At 38.4% G+C, this 27,647-nt stretch overlaps 1 protein-coding gene across 6 annotated transcripts in view; it reads left to right on the top strand.

The window, feature by feature from the left end:
• Positions 1-27,647, top strand: part of BANK1 (B cell scaffold protein with ankyrin repeats 1) — a 160,790-nt gene that overhangs the window by 65,480 nt on the left and 67,663 nt on the right. For all 6 annotated transcript variants that reach the window (XM_063336899.1, XM_063336897.1, XM_063336896.1 and 3 more), the window contains one exon: positions 5,232-5,428. In XM_063336899.1, the coding sequence (XP_063192969.1) occupies positions 5,232-5,428 (197 nt within the window). The remainder of the gene's footprint in view (positions 1-5,231; positions 5,429-27,647) is intronic.

Genomic DNA, 27,647 nt, shown 5'->3' with positions numbered 1-27,647 from the left:
CTAAAAAGGGTCTATGTGACCACTCTACTGTATAAGGCCTGTGGTAGTTCAGATCTCCTTGCACAAGAAAATAGGTCTTTGGGTTCTGCTCATTTTGAGCAGAGTAGAAGCACCAACAAGTTCAGTAATGTCTGAAAGGGAAGGACTTGAAACTTTTGAATGTGGCTGTATGTTGTGTTTTATGATCATGTCCACTAGCTGACAATGCTACAACATATCATGTTGCATGGCCTGGCAAAAATCCAGTGTTTTTTTTCACTATTGTATTTTGCTAAATCTTTGTTGGGAGGAAGAGTGCGTTCATACAGTTGTATTACTAAAAAGGAACTGTGTTAAATTCCATGCAAGGCTTATGGCTAAAAAAATCCAATCATAGAAAGCGCAAACTACACATTTAGCAATACAAACTATTTCAGGCAGCCAATTTTACTCTGTGTTACTTGTAATAACAGTTATACCAATAATGGTATAAATGTGATGGGTTTTTTTTCCCCTGAGCATTCAATTCCTGTTAAAATTTCCAGTTTACCATAATGCTTTGTACTTCTAAAAACCTTTCAATTCAAGGGTCAGTAGTTCATTTATTTAGAGATAATAAAGCCATATTTATTATAGAAAGGGATTTCACCATAGTATTTAAATTTATCTGTAACATTAGATGTTGCAGAGAGAGCTCTTGAATGAAATTAGGAGATAGGTTACAATAATTTTGTAATCCTTATGCAATTTATATTATCCTCTCTGGACTTAGGGTTTCTTGTCTGTTGCACCTGTTTTAAGCATGGGGTGGAAATTCATACTGTGAAGTATGCTGTGAACAGAACTTTCCCTCTTATGCACATTTTTGAAGTGGATGCTATGAAAAGATAGAAAAGATGAAATTATTTATAATGACTGTCAGTAATTTATGCCTTAAGCAAGATTTGTATTCTGGAATTAACACTTTAATAATTAAGTTCAATCGTTAGATTTAACACACTCCCAAGAAAATAATGTAATCCTTGTAGCCTCTTTGTTCAGAGGTGTAAGAGTGATGCTAGCATTGATGCTGGTTTCAAATTAACCTTTTTGGAAATTGCCTTTCCATCTAAGATCCCATTGGATCTCGTACAAAAAGAAAATCCCTCTGCTATTGAATAAAAGCAGTCCTGCTTGTATCTGCATATATGTATGGAAATTTGTTGCATTGTTGCACAAAGTTGCTGACCGATAGGTTGGTATGTAGCAATAGCACCATCCTTGACGGCTTCTTCAGCTATAATCGTAGCTAGAACCAACGTTTTGAGGCTGTATGATTTTATAGCAAAGCTCACGTAATCCAAATAGTTGTGAAGATGTACAGATCAGATTTATCTGTATACTTGTTCTCAAAATAAGAAATAAGTGAAACTATTTCTATCTCCTGTTCTTGGTGAAGGTGCTTCAATATTGTTTATGTGGTGTTAAAAAAAATTGTTTCACTTATGTCTTTTTAAAGTATTATGTAAAAGATCTCACTGCCAGTGCTGCTGTTAAATTTTTCATACCCAAAGACAGCCTTTCTTTTTTTTCTGCTTACTGCAAGGAGCAATATTAAAAAAACCTTTGTTTTAGGAAATTGATTTATTGATTTTTACCATCCTCTGTGGCTGGCTCTGAGGTATTTCATTTGTTAATGATGTAGTCTCCTGTAATGTTCAAAGTATGTAAGCGTAGTAGTCCTGCTTGAATATCAAACCTAGGTAGGGATGAGATGAGTGGTGACCAGAAAAACAGTTCAACTGCAAAGGAACTGAAGGGGCTTTGGAGTTGGTTCTGGGATAACTCTGGTTTGTGTTACTTTGAAAACTCAGATATAAACCTAGAACAGGCTTATAAATACCACTGACTCTTTTATATTGATGAAGAAATCATAGCACCCAGTCCATTGGTAATATAGACTTATTTCCCCTTGTAACCAATTGTTTCAGGTTTCATTAGCATAGAATGGAAATTCTTTTAGAGCATGTTATTAATACTTTGTTAAGGCTCCATTTACTGACTACATTTGACCTTTAGAGTCTGCTAACAGGATGCAGATTATTGATTAAAGTTCATGGAATGTTCTCTTCTTCGAAGTTATTGCTCAGCACCTATTTAATTGCTGAACATCTTAAAAAAAAAAAAATTGATAGCAAAAGACAGACGCATTAAGATATTAGCTTGGGCTTGGACACTTTTTTTTTTTTTAGTTCAAGAGAGTCCTGTGTAACGTGCAAAAGTACACTTCGCTTTGATGCTGTTGTCCCAGCCTTAAAATGACTTGCATACATTTTAATGCTCACGTGACAGCTCCTTAAGTTAGTATATATTTCTCTCAGTTTCTGGGGGGTTAGTTTTTCCCTGTAGTTAGCGAAGTATAAGACAAGAATGAGAAGTCAAATGGCTTCTGGAGTAACATTTATAGTTCTTCTATAATTAATTACAGAATTAAGTCCAGTTTGGGGAGCTTCGGTTAAAATGTTGAACAATATGGAGTAAACAAGTTATGCAACACCTACTTCTCTCAAAAATCTTAGCTGCTATACAGTTTTAAGGTTGTATATTTTAACTCAAAGGATTTTAAAGCACACTGAAAATATAAAGGAATCTATAAAACACATACCCTTGTCAATAGAAGCTCAGCTAGCCCAGGCTTCTTGATTTACACAGGTGCTGTGTATTTACAGTTTCTTGGTTGGATTTTTGGTTGCCTGGTGTAAATAAAAGTCAGGCAACACTCAATTTATTTAAAAATCAATTTAGGGTTGTTAGTGTGACTTTTGACTAAAATGTAGCCAACTCAAATACCTTGTGTCAAAACAATATTAGAGTGGGATAGTGGTGGAATATTTTTAGTCCAAAATGCAATCAAGAATTGTCCTAACATTTTTCCTCGTCAATCAATACTTGGTTACGCCATTCCAAGAACTGTTCTTGTTCCTTGAATCTTTGTATCTAATGGTGGGGTGAGGTTTTACTTTCTCCCATGTTAACATTCTGCAGGAGCAAAAGGGAGGTGGGGAGAAAGGGGGTACACAAATTCACGACTGCTGAGTCAAATTTTAGTATGTAGAAGAATGTGAAAATGAGAAAGTTTGTTAAAGACTGGCAGCTAAGAGAATTATGAAAGGAGTTGTAACTACTACTCTTTCTTCTAGCACATGAGGGGCTGAAAATGTCCTGGGTTGTCTGTAGGACAACTGATGACTGGGATACAAAAGAGAACTCAAGAAAGCTTGAAGAAACTGCGTAGACTTCCAAGCTGTATTCCTGGTTGGGAGGCATGTGGAACGAGACTGTCTGGAGTTGCAGGGATCATGCAGTTATAGCAAAAATGGGCAAGTTGAGCATAAAGAAATTACCATGACTAACTGGTATTCATTAAGAGCTCTGAGGAGATTTAAAAGTAAAATAGCTGTGTTCTTAACAGCAGTGTGCAAGTCTTCAGTTCTGTAGTACTAGAAGGTCTAACTGTGATGCCAAAACCCAGTTTCTCTGGGGACCTTGAGAACTAGAAGCAGGTTAATGTGTTGTCTCTACCAGACAAATTAACAGAAATTGTAATAAAATAAATTTTCTGTAATGCAAAGTCTTGCTTTATAGATTTCTTGTAGATTTTTGTAAGAGTCAGCAAAGCTGATGAAGTCAGTAATTGGCTGGGCATGGATGAATAACTGGCCAAACCAGGAGGCAGACAGTTGGAAAAAACTTAGCTAGTGAGACAAAGTATTCAGGGTAGCAAGGAGGAAAGCTAATCAGGGGAAAAAAAATGGGGGAAAGGCCTGATGAGATTTAGTAATTATGCAGTGAAATGTCAGATGATATTCATTGTAGGTAAAAATGAAGTGATGCAAGTGGAAAAAGCAGTCCTATGTTGTCATACAAAATGAGAGGCTTTGAGCAGGCTATTAGCACTGAGGAATAAGACCACGCAGTTCCATGATAACATCAACTTGTTGCTAGGCAGCAGATCAAAAAGCAAATGAAATACTAGGAATTATTAGAAAAGGAATAGAGAGCAAAACAGGACATAATTATGACAACGCATAAATTACATGGTTCACCCACAAGTTGAGTATCATGTGCAGCTCTTCTCCTGTCATCTCAAAATAGTTACATTAAAGCTGGAAAAGGTTCAGAAAAGAGCAGTGGGGGTGATGGAGTTGATTCTTTATAAGGCACGATTAAGTAGACTGGAGCTCTTCAAGAAAGAAATTCTGGGAATGAGTAGATCACTATAAGTGCAGAGAGGGCAGACGGGGATGGAGAATAAGATGCATTAGGGACTATCAGTAGAACTTATCAGGAGCTAAGTTCAAAACAAACTAGAGGAAGCACTTCTTCACGCAGTGGGTAGTAAAGATACTGCCAAAAGACCCTGAGGGTGGAAGAAGTTGATGGTGCCAGAGGCAGGCTGGATGCGTAGTTGAAAAAGAGATACACTTCATGCTGATTCGTAGACAAATTACTATATAACAAACCACAAGCAATTAGAAAGTAAGAGTATGAAAGCAGAGGGAAGTATTGTTTATGCTTGATCTCTCCTTCTTTGTTGTTGTATGTAACACTTCACTACTCTTAGAGTTAGAATACAGGACTATGCTGAAATGATAAACTGACTTCAGTTTAGCTTTGTCCCAGTTCTCCAAGGTGAAAAATAAAGTCTGTGACAGAAATGAGTATCATGCTCTCTCAGATATATCCTAAAAACCATTACCTGATATATTAATCTTTAAATTCTGTGATTTTTCATTACAGGGATTAGCAAATTTTTGCAAGTCTCTGGTAGTCATGTGAATTTTCAGAAACATCTTTTAATATGAAAACATAGCACCATTACCCTCTAGAAATGTCCCATTCAAATGTCTCAAATTAACAATATTCCTAAAGCATTAAATAATATACACCTAAGCAAAAGCATGTCTTGGCTGAAGAGTTTTCTTCCCCTTGCAAGAAAACTTATTTCTCAATAGAACTGAAGTGCTCTAAAATCCCTCTGTCAGGAAAAAAAAAAAAAAAGAAAAAAGAGATTTCTCAGTTACGCTAGAATATGTTTGTGAATTGTAAAACTGTTAGCTGCAGGAATTGTTCTTTGGATGCCGCTTTGGTATTGGCAGTTTGATAACTGTGATTCCACAGCACTAATATTCAAAGGACTTTTACAAAAGAACGTGGAAGGTGTTCTATAAAAGCAAATCTCTTCTTTATGAAAATTTTGTTTCCGTATACAGATAGCCATTTGGAAGAATTTCCTACTCTTCTTCACTGTGCAGCCAGATTCGGATTAAAGAACCTTGCTACGTTTCTACTCAATTGCCCTGAAGCCACATGGGCTTGCAAAACAACCAACAAATATGGAGATGATCCAGCAAGTATCGCTGAGAAGCATGGGCACAGGGAACTAAGAAAATTAATCAAGGAATTGTCAGTAAGTCCATATGCTTTTTCACGTCATCTATAACCAGGGAACGATGATGTTGTACTACTGAGATCCCATAGTGTCTCTACTTGTAAAGCCTAATATATTGTAGTCCTTCTGTCTGAAAATGTTATTATATTCCTCCTGTCTCAGAAAGAGGGGAAAAATGGGGTACAGTCACTTTCTTTGTGCACCCTCATAATGGAGATCAGAGTTTTTGCGCTGCTTGAATTTTAGGCAGGTAATGGGAAGAGAACAGTGAATCAGAAGTACCGTATGTAGCCTAGCTAGTTTGGTGCTTTCAGCGCCCAAACAATGGTTATATTCTAAGCAGTCTAGTCCAGCCATGTAGAGTAGAAGATAAAGACTCTTAGCATTGCCACTCTTCAGCATTCAAGAAAGAATCGTTGCCCTGCCTTGGCTGTCCACTCCACTGTGAAGGAAGGCTAAATTTTACCACGCTTTGTTAGATGGAGGAAATCTTTCTTCAGTTGGGTATGCAGGAGGGGTTTTGGGCAATAGTTGCATTTCCACATGGAAGATACTAGAATAAAAGTCTGTGCATAGTTCTAGCACACAAACTATTGCCAATAAAGACTAACAGAATTGGCAATATAAAAAGCAATATACTGTAGTAGCATTTGAGAGCTTTAAACTATTTTAAGTCTTTGTTGTGCCAACTATAATATGAGCAGAGATGATAATTCTTGAACCGGGGGTTTTAAAGCCTAGAGGACAAATCAGGTAAATCATATATTGAAAGAAAGACAGGATGTAAACATCAGTATAAGTAAGTCTATGTTGTGAAGACCTGGTGCAGCTTTGCTGATGATGTGGGGTTTTTTTATTGGGTTTTTTTGGGTGTTGGACTCCATGTTCACAGACAAATGGTAACAAGAGACATGTAAGAGGAGAAAATACAAGGAGTGAGAAAGACAGAAGTTTCACTTTTCTGTTAACTAATCATCTTGATGTGCCCATGGGTAGACATAAGACCAAAGATGTCATTTGAAGAAATATAAGATAATAGCTGTGTAGCTTATGTAGGGGAGAATGTTTTGCATGACTAAGAAGGAAAATGCAAGAAACCTAAGGGTAGTTTAATGTAGGAAGGCATATCATGAAGAATGGAAACACTGACTGAGGTTAGTTACTAAAATTCTACAGCAAGGACTTGAGGATTGGTCAAGTTTTTTCTTTGATAGAGTTGGCATCTAATACAAAGGTGAAGAAAAGACATTAGGAAAACTCAAGTTTACTGTGATCAGTGTTGAACCGTGAAGATGGCTTTATCAGTGTTTTATGAGTGGATTTTTTTCAATGAGTTCAAGAGGAAGAAAATTGCAGACCCTAGAGCCTGAAAGTAAGTATGAATCTGATCCTGATCAGTTCTCAAAAGCACTGCAGAGCTTTTTCTAGTGATGGAGTGTAAAGGCGTGTTGTACTACAGAGGTGATGCTTTTACCCTGGTTTTTGATACTGTGATTGAGATCAAATTTAACTGAAGAAAACGTGATCCTGCTTACCATCCAGCATAAAGCTGTCCACAAAACCGATCTGTCTTCCTGGATCAACGTGTGAGTAATTTCACGTTTAACAATTTCTAATTGCCATAGTTCTCTCGCAGTCATCCTTGCACTGGTTAGAGAGCTCCTACCAGTAGCAGTCTGATGTATAAGGTCTCAGGACCCTCAGCTCTTGGATTTTACCAGTTTGCCTTGAAGAGAGTGGAACTGTGTTCCCCAGCATCCCTGCCTGTGGATCTGGCTAGATTCCATCTCTGTATGGTCAGGTACTCCTGGTACATGCTATGTGTAAGGTGCATGCTACATGATTGGTAAGACCGGGCAGACTGTGAGTAAGGTGATATTTAACTTTCGGTGAGATACCTAGGTTGTTTTTCTGAGATGATCACATGAGTCAGAGTTGAGCACAGAAAGATAATTTCCATGGTTAATTTATCATGTTTATTGATAATTTTTTATTCCATAGGCCATTTCTTTTTTATGCTAGTGTTTTTGTATTAAAACAGGTATGTATCTGTTATTGTTTGCACATAAACACTTAGCAATAGTTGCTCTCTGCTCATGATGACTGCTATTCCTAGTTGTGAATACTTACAACAACACTGAAGTAAGAACAACTCTACTACCATCGTAAGCATGTGTAGTCTGGTTAGGACATGCAGTTGTACTACCCATTTTCAGTTGATTCAAGTGGCGTGGCCTACTAATGCAACACAAGTAAAAACTGGAGCATGCTTCAAGTCTGCCAAATGTGTAATATGGTATTTTAGAAAAGTTAGCTCCAACCGCTGTAAGAAAAATGGCTTATTTGTGTCCCCTCTAATAGGGCACTTCAGAACAAAAACACTTACTGTACTTCTGTAATTGATGGGAATGTGGAAAAGAAATATTTGCATGGCTCTGAGCCAAGCAGAATTTAGTTTAACCATGTTCCAGGAACTTCCCGTTACAGCTGGAGTATTGAAATTGCTTGTTATTACAATAGAAGTACTTTTGTACTTGGCTTACCTCTCACTGTTTTAAAATTGTTACCTGTGTTTTGACATTCCTTTAAGGGAATAGCCCCAAAATATACACAGTAATTCATCACTCCTATCATGAAGAGCAATAGTGTTCCAGAAAAATGAGTGCATTAAAACATACGTTCAATTTGTCCGAAATCCTGGAAAGTGTCTTTCATTTGCCTTTGTGTTGGAGAATCCTTTGGGGAATAAGAATTCCCTGAGATGGTTAGAGAGAGAGCGAGCGAGCAGCAAAAGAAGTGGCAACACCATAGCTACTATATCTACGTTCAAGCCCAGGGCGTTGCTGTGCAGCCCTCTTTGGTGGCTGGTGAGCAGATGTGTGCTCCGGGTTTTTTGGTGATGCAGATTTGCTGGTAAGACCCTTCAGCTCCCACGTCCAGCAGGCTTACTGGAAAGGTGCTCAGGGCTCTGTTGGCAAAAGTGAGCTATAGGAGCTGGCTAACTTGCATAATGGGTCATCCATATGGCACAAGTTCCCTGTCCATGTTTAAAGGGAAAACCTCTTTTCTGGAACTGGACACGGAGAGTGTCGATGTGGGGAGTGTTACAGCCACAGAAGGCAGATCTGGAGTGCCTGATGGGCACGCTGGGAGCATCTCCTGATTTGTGTCAAAACACAAAGCACAAGGGAAGGATCATGTAACATGTGGCGTGCTTCTGTTGATACAGCTGTATGAACGGGGGGGGAAGAGATTTTCTCCTTTTAGTACCGGTGTTATGTGCAGGGTCATTAATTGCTAAAACATCACACCCTTCAAGAACCTACATAAATGCGTGCTCCTTCCCACAAGTGGTAGTGTCTACCTTCTCCGTCAGAATCCTGCATTTCAAACGCTCCTGGAAAATGTCTCCTTTGTGCTGAGGGAATGTTGCAAGACTTGATCCATTTGTTAAAGGTACTAAATCAGTGGAGCTGTCCCTAAGAGAGCCTTTAATAGCGATTATGGTAAAGCTCAGTTTCAAATGTGCCAGCAGTTTATTAAGCAAATTGTATTTTTCTTGCATTTTAGCACAAAGCCACTTAAAATGACATTCATTTACAATTTCTACATGTTTCATTATAATTTAAATGAATTAATTCCCTCTTCTGTAGCATAACAGAGGGATATCGCCTAATATTCTGCGATAACATCCTGAATTGTTACTTTGTCTTCTGATTTTATTCCTCTATAGAACCAAGTACTTGAATGTTTTCCATAATTGCCTTTAGGTTGAATTGCTTGAATCAAGTGTGCAAATTTACTACTAGTAAGGGACATTCAGTAGGAATGTCAGGCAGGAATCCTTGTCTCAGAGTTTCTGAACAGGGGAAACGATGAGCCTTTTGAGTTTAGTTGGTCCAGCTGATGGCTCAAACGCTGGTAAGAAAGGCCAGAGTACTTTTGCTTTCTGTTAGCAACAGGCTCAAAACATATCTGCAGTCAGTTGTTACAGTACCCGTGATAGGTAGTATCTGTGAGTTGCAGTATTTTGCTCGGATATTGGGGCCCTATTTCAGATGTTTGCCTTTTGCATGTGCTCTGTCCCTGTAAGCTCTGGCTTTGAAACTGGCTTGTTGTTGTTGTCGCCAGCTGTGGTCTTCTAAGCCTACGTAAAAGTTCCGCCTCCAGAAAACAAAGAAATCACTTAAATGAAGTTCTTACCCAGCACACAAAGGAAGACTTTAAAAAATAGATGAGAGAAAATTTCTAAGCATAAAGTGACTAATGAGGGGAGTATGTTCAATTTGTGACCTAACCATTTAAAATTGGAGGTTGTGCTGCTAGCCAGTTTAGGCATTTATGCTTCAGTATGGGCGTAATTATTTGTTCCAGCACTTTGGGTTGCTAATTTCTGCCTTCTTTTACTAAGAACCGTGCTGCTGAATGTGTCGTAGTCAGGAAGATTACTGTGTACCACTTGTAGTATACATTGCAGTTTCTAAGAAAAATACAATTCAGAAAGTGTTTTATTGGTTGTTTAATGCAAATAACTTCTGATTGTTTGCTTTGGCCTTTAAAGCAGATTCCTAGGGGTGACATAAATGTTATTTAAATATAAAGATTGAAACAGTCATTTCACATTGGCACCACACAGTCGAGACAGCACAAATTCATTTTTATTTTTAAAATACTTTCTAACATTTCAGAATTGCTTGCCTGAAATCTAAGGCCGAAAATGCAGGTTAATTGAGCTTTTCTAACCTGCCCAAGATCTGTGGCCAGGCCTGTGACAATCCATGGCACAACAGTGGACTGACAGAAGAATCTTTTTCCTCTGCCACCAGTAAAACTCTGTCTGGATTTATTGTTTAATACAATTTTCTGTCTGCCTACTTTGGGCACCCCTTAGGCAGCTATTGAAAATATAATAGGTATTTAATTCTGTACATATTGGTGGTCCTTTAGAATTGCGTAGATGGAGACAGTGCCCTGGATAGGCCTTTTTTTTTTTTTTTTTCCAGGAGGGAGAGTTACATCAATTCCTTTCTAACTCTGTTGAGGTGCATCCTGCAAACTCTAGATCCATAGGTACTGAGTTCACTGCTGTTTGCAGTTCCCTCAGTAGCAGAGAGAGACAGAATCATACAGGTGGTCTTAATTTTCACTTGGGGACTGTTTTATGGAAGGCATATGTTTTGGATAAGATGTGGGGGGGCGGAGTTTTTGTTTCTGAAATGCTAAACTGTATTTTTATAAATCTTAGCGAACTTAAAGGATGGGCAGGCATGTAGGTTGGCAAATAATTCATCATGGTACACCCCTCCCCTCTCATCTCTGTCTTATTTTGAAGTGAATGGTTGAACCAGAATTCAGAGTTTCTGCAGGTGTCTTCAACTTGATGAAATAGAAAAGAATCTACAAATAGAGTGTATTGTGGAAATTGAGGGTCCTTTTTTCCTCAGTTGTTCTATGCGAAAAGAATCTTACCTGGCTTTGTAGCTACTATCACCAAATGACAATAAATCTTTAGACGGCAGGAGTCCCTTCAACAAGGACTCTCATGATTTGCTAGGGAGTTTCAGAAGCTCATTGTGAATCCGCTTTTTTTGAACACGGAAGTATTATTCTTACATTTAAGTTTACTTTTGTGTTTCTTTCTATCATATATGATATGTCAGAGCATATACTAGCATGAAACGATTACATTTTTAAAGCAGGTTGCAGTATCTTCCTGAGCTGTTAATTTTCTGCTGGGGAAGAACCACGTGTAGAAAGATGAAGTGGATATACATTAAAGAATCTTAAATGAAATAAATCCGATTGCTATCAGTATTTGTTTAACTACTTTAAATGCTACTGTAGTATTGCACTGGCCCATAGCTCATTACTTTCAAATAGGTGGAAGAGTATGTGAAAGAGAAGAGGGTTAGTCTTGTTTCTGAAATTCATGCTAATCCACTAGTGATTCCTTGGTGAAGCCAGCTGGAATTATATTCTTGCCGCAATATTTTAATGTTCAGAAATGTTGGTTACGTGCATCCTTTGGTGAACTGGAAGTTACTTAACTGAAATGAATAAGTGAATGTATTATTTGATACATTTTTAGTGACTGGGTATTCACAGATCAAATTCTTAAACTTCTTAAGGAATTGGAGCTAAGTCCTGTGAGCTTCTGACAGTTTATACGCAAATGTTATCCTGTGATTTCCATCAGTTGTTTGTTCACTGCGTTTTCTTTCTTTTCCAAAATTGCTGGTGGAGAGGCTTCCTGTTATCAGTGCTTGGTGTCTTAAGATTTGGTTTGGGGAGTTTATTATTTTTATTTTTACTGGCTGACAGGGTTTCCCTTGTCTCTTTCACGTGTTCTCAGAGGGACATCCTCCCTGTGATAATAACTTGCTGGCAAATACTGCCTTTTGAGGTCAGACAATTTATGTTTTAGTGAAGAGATAAGGTACAGACTGAGCATGGAAAAGCTTGGCTTTAAGAAAAGGCTGAATTTCTCATTTTTAAAAATTCACAGTCATCCCTGGAAGTGTTCAAGGCCAGGCTGGATGAGGCTTTGAGCAGCCTGGTCTAGTGGGAGGTGTCCGTGGCCATAGCAGGGAGGTTGGAACTAGATGATCTTTAAGGTCCCTTTCAACTCTAACCATTCTATGATTGCACTAAACACACATTTTTAAAATTTCTATGTAGATTTTTATTCAGGCTAGAACCTTGAACCTTAATTGTGATTAAATCTTCTGTCATAACTATGCAATTGAGTGCAACCTTCTTGCAAAAAGAATGATAAATGGAACTGCAGATTTGGAAATGTTACTTCTGTATGAGATGCCTATTGAAATTTGTGTGTAATTTAAAATGAACTAGGATGGTTTTTCCAAATAATTGTCTGGTATTTTGTCTCATCTTTTGATATTCTGTAACTATAGCAGTGACACAGTGAAACTTAGTTATTTGCAATTCACCATTTCAAGAAGTCTTTCCAATTTTTAAGGGAAATTTGAATGCTAATGGAATTTCAGGCAAAATGCTTGTGAATGAGAAGCAAGGAAAATGAAAAAGGGTTCTGTAGTGATACCTCTGTTCTTAAATGTATTTAGGATTGTAAGACCAAGGGATTTCCAGAGGTCCTGACTCTTTTGTTGGCAGGGCAACAAAAGCGAAGATACTTAGCCAAGGGAAGTTTTGGGAAGTTGGGGTAGGGAGTGTCCAGTTTTTCAGTAGTAGTATTTAGGCTGAAAAGAATCACCTGTATCATTCACCTGCATTATTAGGCTCTGAATCTGTCTGAACGTGTGAAAAACATTTGGCTAAATTCTTTATGTTAATGAAAAATGAAAATTACTTTACAGAAGTGAGAGAAAATAAAAGTGACCGCATTATGTTGTTGTAAAAATCAGTGGCATGCCTATGTCAAATCTGGCCTCCTCATCTTTAAAGAACTGTGTAAATAAATATGTTCAGGTAGATGAAGACTCTACACTAGCCTGAGGAGGTGTTAGAAGGTATATGGTAAAAATATGTAGAATAATGACTGTTTGCAAAGTAAACGAGCTGCTTCTGCTTAACCTCTCTCGTTGTAAATGAGCAAACAAATTTGACCCAAAATACTGTTCTGTATAAGATGTAATTTCTCTGTTCAGCTAGTTAAGATACCACTAAGGCATAGGAGGGATTCAACAAGCTAGAGATTTTTCTGGATGTTGAGACCTTTTAGTCACTATGTAGTATGTTGTTTTCATCATGAGGGCATGAGTCCTCTACCTGAGCTACAAACCAGTTGCATAAGGCTAAGGAAGAAATTTTCCCAGGGAGAAGCTACCACATAGTTTTTTGTTAAAACAATTGTTCCTTGCACCTTTCCATCAACTTTTCTGTACTGACTCTTCCAATAACTGTATTATATTAGGTGAGAAGGTTGACTTTTTATTTCTTCTTCCTGAAATACAGACGTCTCGGAAGCCCTTACAATGCAAAGGAAAAGGTGAAATAATCTAAAATCATCTGCTTAGCTCCAGAAGGAAGAATTGCTAGGGAAGTCCAGAAAGCGAGTTTGGGGTCTTATCTCTGTCAGTTGAAGCAATATGAAGGTATATGTATAACTGTCAAAAGCAGGTTTACCTTGATATAGTATATCCTCTCAGTGAGACTATCTTGAGCGTGCCCTTTGGCTGCCTCCCAGTGATCTGGAAGGAATCAAACATCTCTCGTATCTTACAAGTTGTTGAGCACAAAGAAAGACAGCATGTCAAAAATGCCTTTCTGCAGCCCCTCAGAAGGGGAAAAACAGAAACAAACAAAAAAAACCCCAGAGCAAAACTGTAATAAGGGGGTTTCAGCTTCATGGAGGAAAATGAAGGAAAATTGGGAGGGGAAAGGAGCTGTTAAAGTTATTGTGGTAAATATAATCTATGAGGCAAACCCACCTACCTTTTGAGTGACACTGTGAAGTCTGAAGGGAGCTTTTTGATCTCAAAGCCCTAAAAAAAAACTAGACTGAGAAGCAAGAATTAATGAGTAAAGTTAGGTAAGAGGCTTGCCGTGTCCTTAGCAATCTGAAGGTTCAGAGCTCTGCGCAGATCTAATAGTGACTTACCAGACTTTCCTGCAGCTGTAATTTATCACTTAATTAGAAAAATTGTCTTTAGGCTCTACATCAATAGAACGACCATTAGGGAAAGGCATTTCTCAAACCTACCAAGCCCATTATATGAAAACTGCTTAAGAAAATCCATTTCTGCCCTGCATAGTGTTAGTTCTGTTTAACACAGCCATGCAAAGTCTCAATTTGTAATTCTGTCTGAGGACCCTGCACAGAAGGCACACGCTGTATTTTGCCTTGTATTCTTCCCACCCCCATATATTATTTTACAATAAATGATTCAGTATTTCATAGCCAGGACTGTAGAATGTCTAGCAATAATAATTTCCTTTTCTTATGTTTGATGTGAACTTAAAAATGGTTTCTGATTTCCCATACTCTTACCGAACTCAGAAGAACAGGTGGCAATTGACATGTATATGGTCAGCTTCATGAAGAAAGCCAACATGTTAATAGATTGCTTTATAATACATGTTTAATAAGTGTCACAGTCACTATAATTGAAATTGTATGCTGTGTCTGTAACAGACATGGGCAGCCTTCCTCAACCACATGAGCTACCTGCCAAAATCTTTGTGTGGCTGCCAGCAGCAGTGTACGTACGTCAGAGGTTTGTGAGTTATTCTCAGATAGCAGTTGTTAATAGTTCTCTACAGCTCTTACTGGGAGTGTGAGGTATATGACTGTATCTTAGCACTCTCTGATGATGCCGATCTTATGAGCCACATTGGCTTAATGATTTTACTTGCTCGTGAGATTTCAGGTTATTTTATATGGTCTTGGGGTGACCTGGGAGCCATCCCTGAAATACTAGAGAACTGCTTAAGACCTGCAGATGGCCGCCTGTGGCCTTCTGAATTCCAACTGAATTCATCTGCTGTTAATAAATACCACCTTCACTTTCTGAGAGACACAAGAATGAAAGTAGGCAGGAAAGTCTCCTGTCATAAGGAAGGCACTAGCAAGTTCCTTTCAGGCTGCCTAGGAAAATGCAGAAATCGGTATCTGTACCAGGCATAAAAGTAATATAATAAGTGTGATTCCTGATTGAATCACTTAATCAAACCTTAAAAGATCTTTTTTAATGAGTTTTTTTTTTTTTAAATGCTGCCACTTGATAACATGTACTGTGTTATGTAAATGGGTCAAAGGACCGAACAAAAGTTTCCACGGAGACTTCATATGACTCCAAGGTGTTTTCCAAATTAATTAAAGTCTTGTGTTGCAATGAAAAGAGGTTAAAGGTGACAAAATCTAGTACTGGTATGTAGATCTGCAGTCAATTCTGGCCAGATTGTCCTAGAAACACCTGTCTTCCTCTCTTCATAAAAGTTAAACAAGACAGACCTAGATGCAAGCCTGAGCTAAGCATGGATGGACAGAACAAGAGAAAAAATCCTCCTTCTGGAAAATCCAGAGTAGATGATTTCAGAATTCCGAAAGCAAGCAGATTGAGCTCATTAGTGAGAACTGTTCGCCTCTTTTTTTACAGATTATTAAATAAAGAATAGAATTTTAATTTCTTATTCTTTTGTGCATTTTAAATGCACCCATGTAATGCAAAGAGAAAGATGATATCTTTTACTGTTTTTTTTAGTAAATAAAACGACAAAGCAGCATAGTGTGCACAATACATTGGGACTGCATTGTGCTGTGCTGTGGCTCATGAAATATGATGTGTTTAGTTAAGAGCTTGGGCACTCAGTGAAACAGGCTTCTATCAGACCCTTGACTGTGAATCATTACTGAAGAACGAATACTGCACAGTGCCAGGAGCAAAATGCAGCGCGTTGTTCAGGCAGCACTTAACTAGGAGGAGCAGTTAAAAGACTTACTGGAGTTGAAAATCTCCAGAAAGGTGGTAAACAACTGGGTAGGGTTTTAACCGTGATTCACTCTGTATTTGCAAGCAGCAGATGCCAGCAAAAAGGGTAGTCGGTAAAAGTGCATGAGCAGACCCTTAAACAACCTTGGAAAAATGCAGAGCCTGGTGTGCTACTGTTGGACAAAAACATCCATTCCACAGAGCAGAAGTAACATACCCAGGGCATAAATGAACAAAACCATACCTTCATAAGAGCTGAAGTTTTAACGACCTACCACAGTACAGGTGAAAAAATTAGAGAGATTTGGAACAGACGAACATACAGGGATTTGCACTTACTTGGAGTTGAGAATTTGTTCCTAGGGAATTATTTCTAATCTGGCTTTTTCCACCAGCACTGAAGATCACCAGGGGTGAAGATATACAGTGGAGAAGGTATGTTTGATCTAAGTAGAGATGGAGAAGCTAAAAATGATCACTAAAGTGTCTGGAGTTCTGAGATATTGTGGCTGTGAGCATCAAACTAAGTTATATTGACTGGCACCATGTTCTCATAAACATATGGTCGAAATTTGGTGCTTGTGGCTTATGTAACATGGCCACTAGCAAAAATAAATTGTACCAAGAAAATGAGAAAGATTTAGCAGGATTCCAAGCACTTTAAAAGATTTATAGCCTCTTGAAAAGCTTGTGTTAGATGAAATAGATCATAAATGGCTTTATTGCTGTTGCCTAACGAGTCCGTGAGGACGCAGGGGAAGGCTAGCTATGGATTCGTGGTCTGAACACCACACATGGCAGTTTGGTTATAAAGGAAAAATTAAAATCGGGTTTGGAGAAAGTGAACTTAGTGATCTGCTGCAAAAAGGGCTATGGGGGATTTGTGGTTAGTAATGATGACAATAGTACAAAGCAACAAAGGTTGCATATTCACAATTTTTACTATAATGAGAAGGTTTTCTGCTATATAGATGGGATTTCTTCTCTTTTTTTAACAGGATGAGACTGGAAACTTTTATGCTGTTTTGGGTGAATAAATTATAAAGGATACAAAAGAATACAAATGCATTTAAGAACAGGAAAATGTACGGCAGGGGAGGCAGAGGTATTTTATACTTGCATTGAATGAACCATACGACTGGAGACACAGCTCAGACTTTTCGTATATGTCAAAAATATAGGCCAGTTGAAGTGAAAGAATTCATTGTTGGTAGTTTATGAAGAATTGGCTCCTTAGAGAAAAGTAGACAAAGGTTTGTTTATGTTGATGGGGGCAGGGGGAATCAAGTATTCTATTTTTTTTTTTTTTCATTTCCCAAAGAGAGCTTCAAAAGATCTTTCAATATCTTTGACAGCAAATGTAGATAAACAAGTCATTGGATATATCAAATCTTGATTTTGCTGGATAACGCTATATTTCATATAATAACATAAAAATTTACCATATTTATGTGGACAAGTGAAAGGCTTCGCAATTAGATACAGATTTAAAAATTTGAGTGCTGCCATTCATTATTTTCATTCTTAAAAGGCTAGTAAAAAATGGTATTAAAAAGTATCTAAATGCGAACAGGCTGTAGAATTATACTTGGATCTGTATTATGTCCTGTAGGTTGGCAGAATAATGCAAATGAATCATGGGTTGTCATCTTCTGTAACCAAAAAGGTAGTGTTCTTGGTAGCAGAGGACAATTGCTGTAAATGTGAAGGGCTACAGCAACAGAGACCAGTCAGATCTCAACATGAATTTGTGATCTAGCAGCTCTCTGCACAAGATTGTATTTAGAGTGGTCTCAGTGACTGCAGATATAGATGTTTTCACAAAAAATAGTGGACTGTATGCGGACTAACAGGAGATTTCTATAAAAAGCTGAGGCATTTGGATTGCAGGATCTAACCCATCCAGAAGAAAGAAATGGTTTGTTGCTACCGGACAGCAGCGATGTTGACATATTTTAGAAGATTTGGAAATCTTCCCACGTTTACAAGGAATCACGTGGAGTAGTTAAATGCTACTAGTTTCTTTAGTTAATAAACTGATTTTAAGAATTTTAATTGCCAAGAATGATGCTAGTTTCAAACATTTCCCCTGATATTTTGTGAGACTTAAATTCATCATAGCCTTAGTAAGTTTGTGAGTCATTTTTGATATTCAGAATTGTAATTTGACCTTTCTTTTGGATTTCTCTAGTTACGGATATATCCATTCCTAATACTTAATAGTTGGGAAATTGTATTGTGTTCATTGTAATTCAGTTAGCAGTGAAATGTTAATTGAATACTGCTAGTTCGCTTAGATAATACCTCTAGATTAATTTTCAGATTTTTCTGATTGGATGAAGTTTTGTGTTAGATTGGTACACAAATAATTATAATGTTCTTATAACTGTTATTGATTCTATTGGTACTACAGCAAGCTCATAGCATGCTGGCATATAGGATAGGAATGTGCTTAAGAACTGTTCCTGAGTGGTTTGGGGAGTAAATGCTTCCATGGTTACTGAATTCTTCAGGTTTTGGTGTCAGCATTGAGAGCAAATGTATATGAACACTCCTGTCTCTAAATTAGTGTCAATAGTGCTCTTTTACAAAATGATTCTAATCTTTGGCTCATAACATTTGCAGTTCTGTTTTTAGTGAAACATTTTGTAATTTTAAAGATGTTCTTGTTTATATCCTTCAAGTGTTGCCTTAGATGTAATATTCCCATTTTAGTATACCTCGTATGTAAAAGCACATGGTGATCTTTCCTAGAGCTCAGACACACGAAACATCATGCATTAAAATGCATGGGGAGGCCCCACCTCGAATACTGTGTTCAGTTTTGGGCCCCTCACTACAAGAAGGACACTGAGGTGCTGGAGTGTGTCCAGAGATGACCAATGAAGCTGGTGAAGGGTCTAGAGCACAAGTCTTATGAGGAGCGGCTGAGGGAGCTGGGGTTGTTTATCCTGGAGAACAGGTGGCTGAGGGGAGACCTTATCGCTCCCTACAACTGCCTGAAAGGAGGCTGTAGCGAGGTGGGGCTCGGCCTTATCGCCCCAGTCACAAGCGACAGGATAAGAGGAAATGGCCCCAAGTTGCACCAGGGGAGGTTTAAAAGATGCGCATTTAAAAGATGTGTAGGTGTGCCACTTAGGGACATGGTTTAGTGGTGGACTTGGCAGTGTTAGCTTTATAGTTAGACTCAATGATCTTAAAGGTCTTTTCCAACCTAAATGATTCTATATTTGTAAACTTGGTATTATGAATAACAACTAGAATTATCTCACATTACAAAAATCTGCCAGTATTTGTCATCCTATATATCAATGGTTAATTACCAAACTGTATTCTAAATTTTTGCCCCAGCTCCAACATGTTTAAAGTATTGCATTCTCAGAGTATGCTAACTGTTTTTTCAAGATTTAACCTTGAAGTTTATTTGGTAAATGCAAATGTTATACTGATTAGACACCCTCTGTTCCCGTCACTTTTAATGATCTGCAAAAATTACTAGAGGCCTAAGCTTAGAAATCCTGACAAAATCATTGCCCCTGACCCATTAAGCTCATAGTCTACATCTGGATACAGAAGATGGAGAGAAGCAAATTATTTGAGTCACAGACTTTACGTGTGTGTTGTGGTTTAACGCCAGCCAGCAGCTAGGACCACTTAGCTGCTCGTACAGGTCTTCCTCCTCCCCCAGAAGGGCAGGGAGAAGAGGGAGAAAAGGAGAGGAAAGGGAAAAAACTCATGGGTTGATATAAAGACAGTTTAATAGAAACAGTAACGGGAAAGGAAAATAACAATAAAAATAATAACAGTAATAATAATGACACGAGTCACTCTGCCCACTGAATTGTCACCATCCTGAGCAGTGGTCGCAGATTCCCGCCCCATGGCTAACCCCATTTATATACTGAGCATGACATCTATGGTACACGATATTTCATTGGCCATTCTATCATTCTGTCTGGGCTCCTTCTCAGCTTCCACGGGAAGCTAAAAGATGTCCTTGAAAAATATAAACATCTCCTGGCAGCAACTGAAACAATATGCATTATTGAGGTTCCTTTCATACCAAATCTGAAACACAGCAGTTACTAGAAAGAAAATTAACTCTGTCCCAGCTGAAAGCAGGACAATGTGTTATTCCACATTTTAGCTGTGTATAGCTACTGAGAGGAGTGAATGTCAGAGCAGTGCCTATGAAGCCATTTATTTATAAGAAATGGACCTACAGAATCTCAGCCTTCCTGGTATTTGCAAGCTTCTGAGTCTAGGTCTGGCTTTCTGTTACTCCTATCACAGAGATCTGGCCTAATCTCTGAAGTAGGCCAGAGCCATGTGGGCTTAACGTGCCTGACCCAACAAAAAGTCAGATTCTCTTTGTGGTTTTGATCCATATCTAATTATAATCACATTTTTTGATGTGGTGCTGATGAGGGATGAGGTACAATTTCATTACAGGTTTTTCCCATTAACACTAGAATTCTGGATATTTTAACATCATAAATAAGCAACTTACTCTACCCAAAACAGTACCAACAATACTCAAAATCGTGATAGTGATGTGCAGCCTTTGAGTAGGGTTTGCAGGAACACAAAATTGTGTGTCACTTTGTGATGATGAGTCTTCTTACCCTTGTTCAGGCTATACATGGTGGTTAGGCATTATTGCTAAGTAAGGTTGGTTTGACTAAGATGGAAGAGACCTAAATTTTATTTCTAGAGAAGCTTTAAGTTCTGGGAGAGGCCTTTAATAAATATAAATATGGGTAGCATATTTTGTTGAGATCCCAGTTATATTGATTGGAAAAAGCTAAGATTTTTTTCCTCAGGCTGGCTCTTGAAGATACTAATTTTATCTTTGTCAGTACTTTTCTTCTGGTTTTTTTTTTTTCCACTATTACTGTATCTCCATGCACAGGAAGCTGGTAAAAAAATTGTAAATGTATCAGGTATCTTTAAACCAGCCTCCCTCTGGGCTTAGTCACAGAATCACAGAATGATAGGCGTTGGAAGGGACCTCTGGAGGTCATCTAGTCCAAGCCCCCCGCCAAAGCAGGTTCACCTAGAGCAGGTTGCACAGGAATGCATCCAGGTGGGTTTTGAATGTCTCCAGAGATGGAGACTCCACCACCTCTCTGGGCAGCCTGTTCTGGTGCTCTGCCACCCTCAAAGTAAAGAAGTTCCTCCTCATGTTTAGGTGGAACTTCCTACGTTCAAGTTTGTGCCTGCTAGCTCTTGTCCTATTGCTGGGCGCCACTGAAAAGAGCCTGGCCCCATCCTCCTGACACCCACCCTTTAAGTATTTATAAGTGTTGATAAGATCCCCCCTCAGCCGTCTCTTTTCCAGACTAAAAAGACCCAATCTCTCAGCCTTTCCTCATAAGAGAGGTGTTCCAGTCCCCTAATCATCTTGGTAGCTCTCTGCTGCACCCTCTCCAGCAGTTCCATGTCCCTCTTGAACCAGGGAGCCCAGAACTGGACACAGTACTCCAGAGGTGGCCTCACCAAGGCAGAGTAGAGGGGGAGGGTGACCTCCCTCGACCTGCTGGCCACACTTTTCTTGATGCACCCCAAGATACCATTGGCCTTCTTGTTCACAAGGGCACATTGCTGGCTCGTGGTCATCCTGTTGTCCACCAGGACTCCCAGGTCTCTTTCCACTGAGCTGCTCTCCAGCAGGTCAGCCCCCAACTTGTACTGGTGCATGGGGTTATTCCTCCCCAGGTGCTGCACCCTACATTTGTCCTTATTGAATTTCATAAGGTTCTTCTCTGCCCAACTCTAGTCTTGCACTGTGCTTTGCACTCCGACTCTTGTTGACTTAATCAGTGGATGCCACTAAGCCTTCAGAATGGAGAAAATGTCCTTCAGAAAAGATCTTCAGTCTTTCTTGGGGAAAAGTTTCTTTTCCTAAACTTTTTATACAAAAAGGGCTGGAATAAGTAAAAGAATGAAATGGAAGCAAAGAAATATCTAGGTGAGAGTCCTAACATTATTTGCAAAGCATAGGACAGTGTTGAGCAGAAGGCAGAACATAGACATGACTCTAATCTATGGTCTAAGCAGAGATCCAGAGGAGGAGGAAATCAGTGCGGAAATCTAATACTTATTAATGATTTCTAAAATATCAACCAGTTCTGCTTCACAGAAGTTACATATGTTACATGTTTAAAATTTAGATTGGTAATCTGATGATTTTGTTTATTTTATCTTCCCCACACCAAAATTTCTGATACTTTATCCCAAAGGTGTTAATGTGATAGATACGGATTTGTGGGCATCTACCCAATTCTTTACAGTTCTGTCAAACGACAGTGCTACAGCTTGCTCATGACCTGAGTTTATGTCCTTTGGGCTGAGGGAGTAGGTGATTCTGTCCCAGGAAACTCAGTAGGTAAAGAATCAAACCCTCAGTTGAATGCAAAGTTATGAAAATTAACGCTAATTATTGGTTTTTGTTAGACCTGGTTGCTATCTTCATTGCAAACCATTTATTTGATTATTTTTTTTAAATCTATTAAGTTTATTCTCAGGTACTGCGTTTTGTTATGACTTTGTTCCATAGTTCCAAGGCCTCTATAAACGTGTTGTAGTTCAGGTGCTTTCACTGTCATTTCTTCTTTGTCATTTCTTACCTCAGTCAAAACTATGTTCTTTTTTCTATTGATCAGAAAAGTGCAACACTAATTAAGAAAAGGATGAATGCCATTGGGGCTGTCAGGTTTTGTTTTCTACACAGAAATAATAGGAGGGTGTTTTCTAGATTTAGAGAAAGATAAAGGTAGTAAAAGTCAGGAAATCTTGCTGTATGTATATGTGGGGGTTTTGTGTGTGTGACCTTTTTGTTTTGTGCTACCTAAATTATGTATGCTAATAAAATTATGGTGCTTGTATAAGATGCTTTTGTATTAATTATGCATGACATGTGGATATGTTAAGAACATATAAAGCTGTTTTAATCTAGTGTTATTTTTCTCTGAGCTAGTGCTAGTTTTCTCTGAGCTAGCATGATAGAGCTGTTGGTCAGCCTTATGTGTTCATATTTCACATAGAGAAAGTTTCATACCTTTACATCAGAAGAGTCTCTTTTATTTTGAGGTATGGGTCTCTGACCTCTCTCTCTTCCCCGTTTTAACTCCGCTTATTGCCCTCAGTGGGGTTCACAGTACAAGTAAATGATGATACCCTTGGACAGTACCCCTGAAATAGCTTCTCGGTCTGGAAAAAAGTCAGCAAGTCTGCCCTTTTGGAATTACAGGTTACCCTATCCAGCACTGCTTGTGCTGCTTATCAGCATACGAAAAGAAGAAATAGCTGGAGCAGGCGTCTCAGCATAGCTTCGCCTGGCGTTTTCAGTGATAGCAAGCCGCAGTGATCTGCTACAAGAACAGCTATATTTTTGTCTGTTTTCCACAGTTTGACGAGTATTAAGGCAGCCAGGCTTTTGATGTTCAGATCATGATCAGGGACTTGGTAGTTTTTTGAACCTAGGAAACTTGACCCAGGCAGTTATCTAACTGGAGGCTAATGCAGGTTACAGCGTTGTTTCTGAAGAGGAGAAGAAATTTGCTTGTTTGAGACATGCCATGTCTGTCTTTCTGTGGAGGGAAAAGCAGATAATGTTCTGGGAAAATAATACAGCCAGCCTAGAAAAGAAGGAAAAGCAGGGATCCTGAGACTGATAGTGGTGGACACAGAAGGATAAGAGCATTTTTTAGCAGTTTTATATGGCAGTGTGGGAGTTGTTAAAAATTTTGCAATTGTATGAATTCTCTAAGTGAATTAATGTATTCTACAAGAAAATGACTAGAAAGATTAACTAAGTTCATAAAAAAGGAGACATGACTGCTAAATTCAGAATTTATATTCAAGTATAGCTTGTTTTCCTGTGAATGCATGAAAAAAGTAGCCTTTTTCCCGGAGATTTTTGTTCCTTATTGTATACGGACTTCCACTTCTTTGACCATACTGTCCTTCTGAGTAAAACAGATTATTCTCTAGATAATCTAATCAGTAGCTGTTCCACATACAGGCTTTGCCATTAAATGTCTGTATATTTCAAATCCTGACTTAGCTGAATAAGCATAGTATTTTCATCAAATGATCTCAGCCACATCGCAGCAGGCAGTGCAAGGTGGTTCTGCGTGAGAACCATATTCACGTCCTTTAAAAAAACTTGAGCACTTGCATGACAAAATAGAAAATTATTTCTAAGTACTATAGATATTCTGCAATATTAAAAGTTGGCAGACAGGAAGACATTATTTGACAATCAGTATTTTTTTAAGTGATTCCAAATCTTAGGCCTGCTGTAAGTCCAGTAGTAGGCTGGAGATGAACAGCTAGAGGTGAATACAGCTAAAAATGCTTATGTAAACCTCTGTTTGCAGACGAAATGTATTATAAAAGAATACATCTGCCGGTGGGCTCAGAGAGATGGAAAGTTTCAAACTTCGAAGTGGGAAGGATTGAAGAAGTAAAAACTATTTTTTTTCCGAAGTAAAATTTATTTTGTAACTTAGGAAAAGCTTAAATTGACTTTTGTGTTTTGCTTGGTGCAATTTCTGTTTGTACTTCAGCTGCCACAAAATCTGTGGACATTTAAGTGGGTTAAAGATCTATGGAATGAGATGCTACAGTGACAGTCTGAAAACGTTTTATAGATGAATTCTGCTGTTAAGTGTCCAGTCACAAAATTCACAGCCATATCAACTGAGCAGAGTAAGTCCAGTGGCAGCTGAGATATGTTATCCATTTGTTTATAGTTAGACAATTCATCACATATTCTGTAATTTGCCAAGTCTTTATCTAACAGCATAGAATAGCTAGATTTAGGTGATGAAAAACAGCAGCAATCCATTAAAAAAAAATAATGAAGAGCAGAACAAAATATCAGAAGGGAAACTCTTCAGAACAGAATTAGTCCTGGATGCTACATTTGACATCCAGTGGAAACGGCATGACAAGGCGCCTGCTTGGATTTTGTGCTGCTGTGACCAATAAAATGTAGTCAATAAAGAAGGTAGTGAAAGGTTTGTGCTTTTTTTGGCTTCTGAGTCATGTCCAAAATTGGTTTGGGCATGTTACCTCGCCTCTCGTTTTCATAAGGAACTGTAGGCTGTTCTTCAAAAAAACTGGGGGAAGTGGCCAGTGGGTTATGCCATGTATGCAGCGAGATGGCAAGGTTTTTTTGAGAAGCCAGACTGCGTATGAGGAGCTTGAGGAGAGGTTACATGTCTGCTATCGCTCTTCAATCTCCATGCTACGAGAGTTGTATACGAGGGAAAAATGAAGGCAAAGGGAAGGAGCTGCTTTCCCTGCCACTTAATCTGTTTTGTGCCTCCTGTCTTCCTTTTCTGGATGAATTTGAAGGACCCAGAGAGTAACAGATTGTGCAAGTCTAGGGATAATCTACTTCTGTGTTTGCAGTTCCCAAAACTTGCAGTATTACCAAGATGTTTTGATGGGGGCTTTCTAAATGGTGTTTACTGTAGCTGATGATTCATTCACAGCTGTTTCAGTAACTGTTACTGTATCATTTATACATTTCATACAAAACAGACAAATTAAGTTTGGCAGGGACTCATGCAGTAGGAGCTTAAGATTTGTAACTGATGCAAGAGCCCTATCTCTTTGGTGAAAGCATCAAATAAGGAAGGCCTTTTGACTTTAAGGAATGTTTTTGGTTTTCATTTCGGATATTGTGAATCTGCCGTGTCTCCTATAAATGCAGCAAGAGGGAGGAGTCTCCCTGTCCTTTTGCTGCTTGAGTGTAAGGGAAGGAATGGTTTGCTGTTGATATATGAACAGTTGTCCTACCTAATTTCCCTTATGCTGTAGTGCACACTCAGAACCTCCCTATTGTTTTGGGATCACGGGAAAAGGCGAGTATGTAAACACTGAGAGAAATTTAAGTGTGCCTGCAGGTAGGCCAGTTGGATTTTTACCACCCTCTTTTGACACTGGTAAATTGCACAAGTCAAATTGTGATTTTTATACTGCAGCAGTTTGGAAAAGCTCATAGATTGGTATGCAAATGTTTACTGAGGATTTCAGAATAATAACATGGAATTTGGTAGTAGCAGAATTGCTGGGGATTGTGCAGAAGGCTCTTTCTGGCTCAATTTTTGCATTCTAGTATGTGTATTTTTAATCCAATTTAGAGACCAGTGCCTGTCTGCATTGGCTAACCTGATGTCTGCTAATCTGCATTTAGGGTTTGGGATTCCCCACTGTTCTGGGTCACCCATTCCACAGACAGAGATGAGTCATACTTTTCTTCTGAGTCTATTAAGAATCTTTTGGAACTGGAAGTGGAACTAAATCACACAGGAGGTTCTGCAAAGTCATATGATAAGAAGAGTGGATACTGGTTGTCTCTAATTCATTTCCTTGGGGAAAAAGCTGCAGCGCTTAGTGGTTCAGAATTCAAGAAGCTGAAGGAAAGGAAGCCTTGACAAATGTGGTTTTTAAATGCAAATTATTATTTTTTAGCCTAATGGTGAGAATTACATTTGGGTTTTAGTTCTTAACCCACAATAATTTTAACTAATATAGCACCATATTATGTTCAATCATTGGTAATATGCTCTAGCCTTAGTGATGGTGATAATGTATTATCCTTCTGATTTATTATTCATCAAATTAATCCCTTGGATATTTCTTTTAATTTCATTTGCCTTACTCCTGGAGTTAGTCTGTCTTTAGCCCATTATATGCAGGAGATCTGCCCACCTTTTAGCAATTTTTACAGATTTCTCAGTAACAAAGAATTGTTTGTTGCTTTTCCAGTAAGGCCTGTCTATTAGTAGAGAACTTCCTCTTTAGAAGATACTTTTTAAGGGAGCTGAAATCTTAGTCATATGAACCTGCTACAGATACATTTTTGAAAACATAAAACCCAAAATATTCACAATACCCAAAGTATTCTCAAAACATTTGACTGTGATTCTTCACAAAGTGTTTTGTGTTTTCTCCTTTTTTTTTATTTTTTCTTTTCTGTGAGTGTTCTAGAAAATGCTTAACCATCAGAAACAGCTAAAATTTGATGCAAACGGAGTAAGACGTTCAGAGTGAACTATCCCATTATGGAATCATCAGCATTATTTGTTATGGCACTTTCATGACAGATCTTAGTATATTAACCCATGTAAGAGGTTATAACCATATAAAAGATTGCAGCCAAGGCAAACATGGCTTGCCAGGAGTGTCTTCTCTGTAAAGCCCTCCTCTCCCTCTCCACTATATAACAGTATTTAATGAAATAGCCTTTCTCTGGATACTTTAGTAATCGCTAGTTGAGAAACATCACTTCCAGGCCTTGCACATTTTTTTATTTTAACTTTCGCACATTCGTTTCTTTAGCTTTGAGCAAAACAGGGCAAGGCTTCGATAAAACAAATGCAAAGATGAAGGTGAACTTGTAAGGAATAAAAGGCTATCAGAGAACTTAATGGCGTTCGAATTGTAAAGCTATTTGGCATTTTTTTAAATACTCCTAATGATAAAAGCATAGTTTCTTATTTACAGTTCTGTGTGTGCTTATACATGCCTAAAATGCTGTATTAGCTGTGATCTTGGAGATGGCTTCAGGTAAAAATATTTGATGCTGACTGTCAAAATACTGCGGAGGAACAGAGTCTGATTTCACAGGACTTGGGGATGTTTTCTAAGCAGATGTTCCCAGATTTTATAATACTATTGATCTTAGTTCTAGCAACAGAGTCTGAACTGGTGCAAATATGTTCAGATGGCATATGTATGTGGGAAGTAGTTTTGTCAGAATGTCTCAAGCGTGATTGTTCTAGAGATGTGTATGACAGCAGGTCACT

This window comes from Chroicocephalus ridibundus, chromosome 5 (genome assembly GCF_963924245.1).
Source record: "Chroicocephalus ridibundus chromosome 5, bChrRid1.1, whole genome shotgun sequence".
Lineage (NCBI taxonomy): Eukaryota > Metazoa > Chordata > Aves > Charadriiformes > Laridae > Chroicocephalus > Chroicocephalus ridibundus.
The sequence above is the reverse complement of the archived record's forward strand: the minus strand, read 5'-3'. Positions and strand labels throughout refer to the sequence as shown.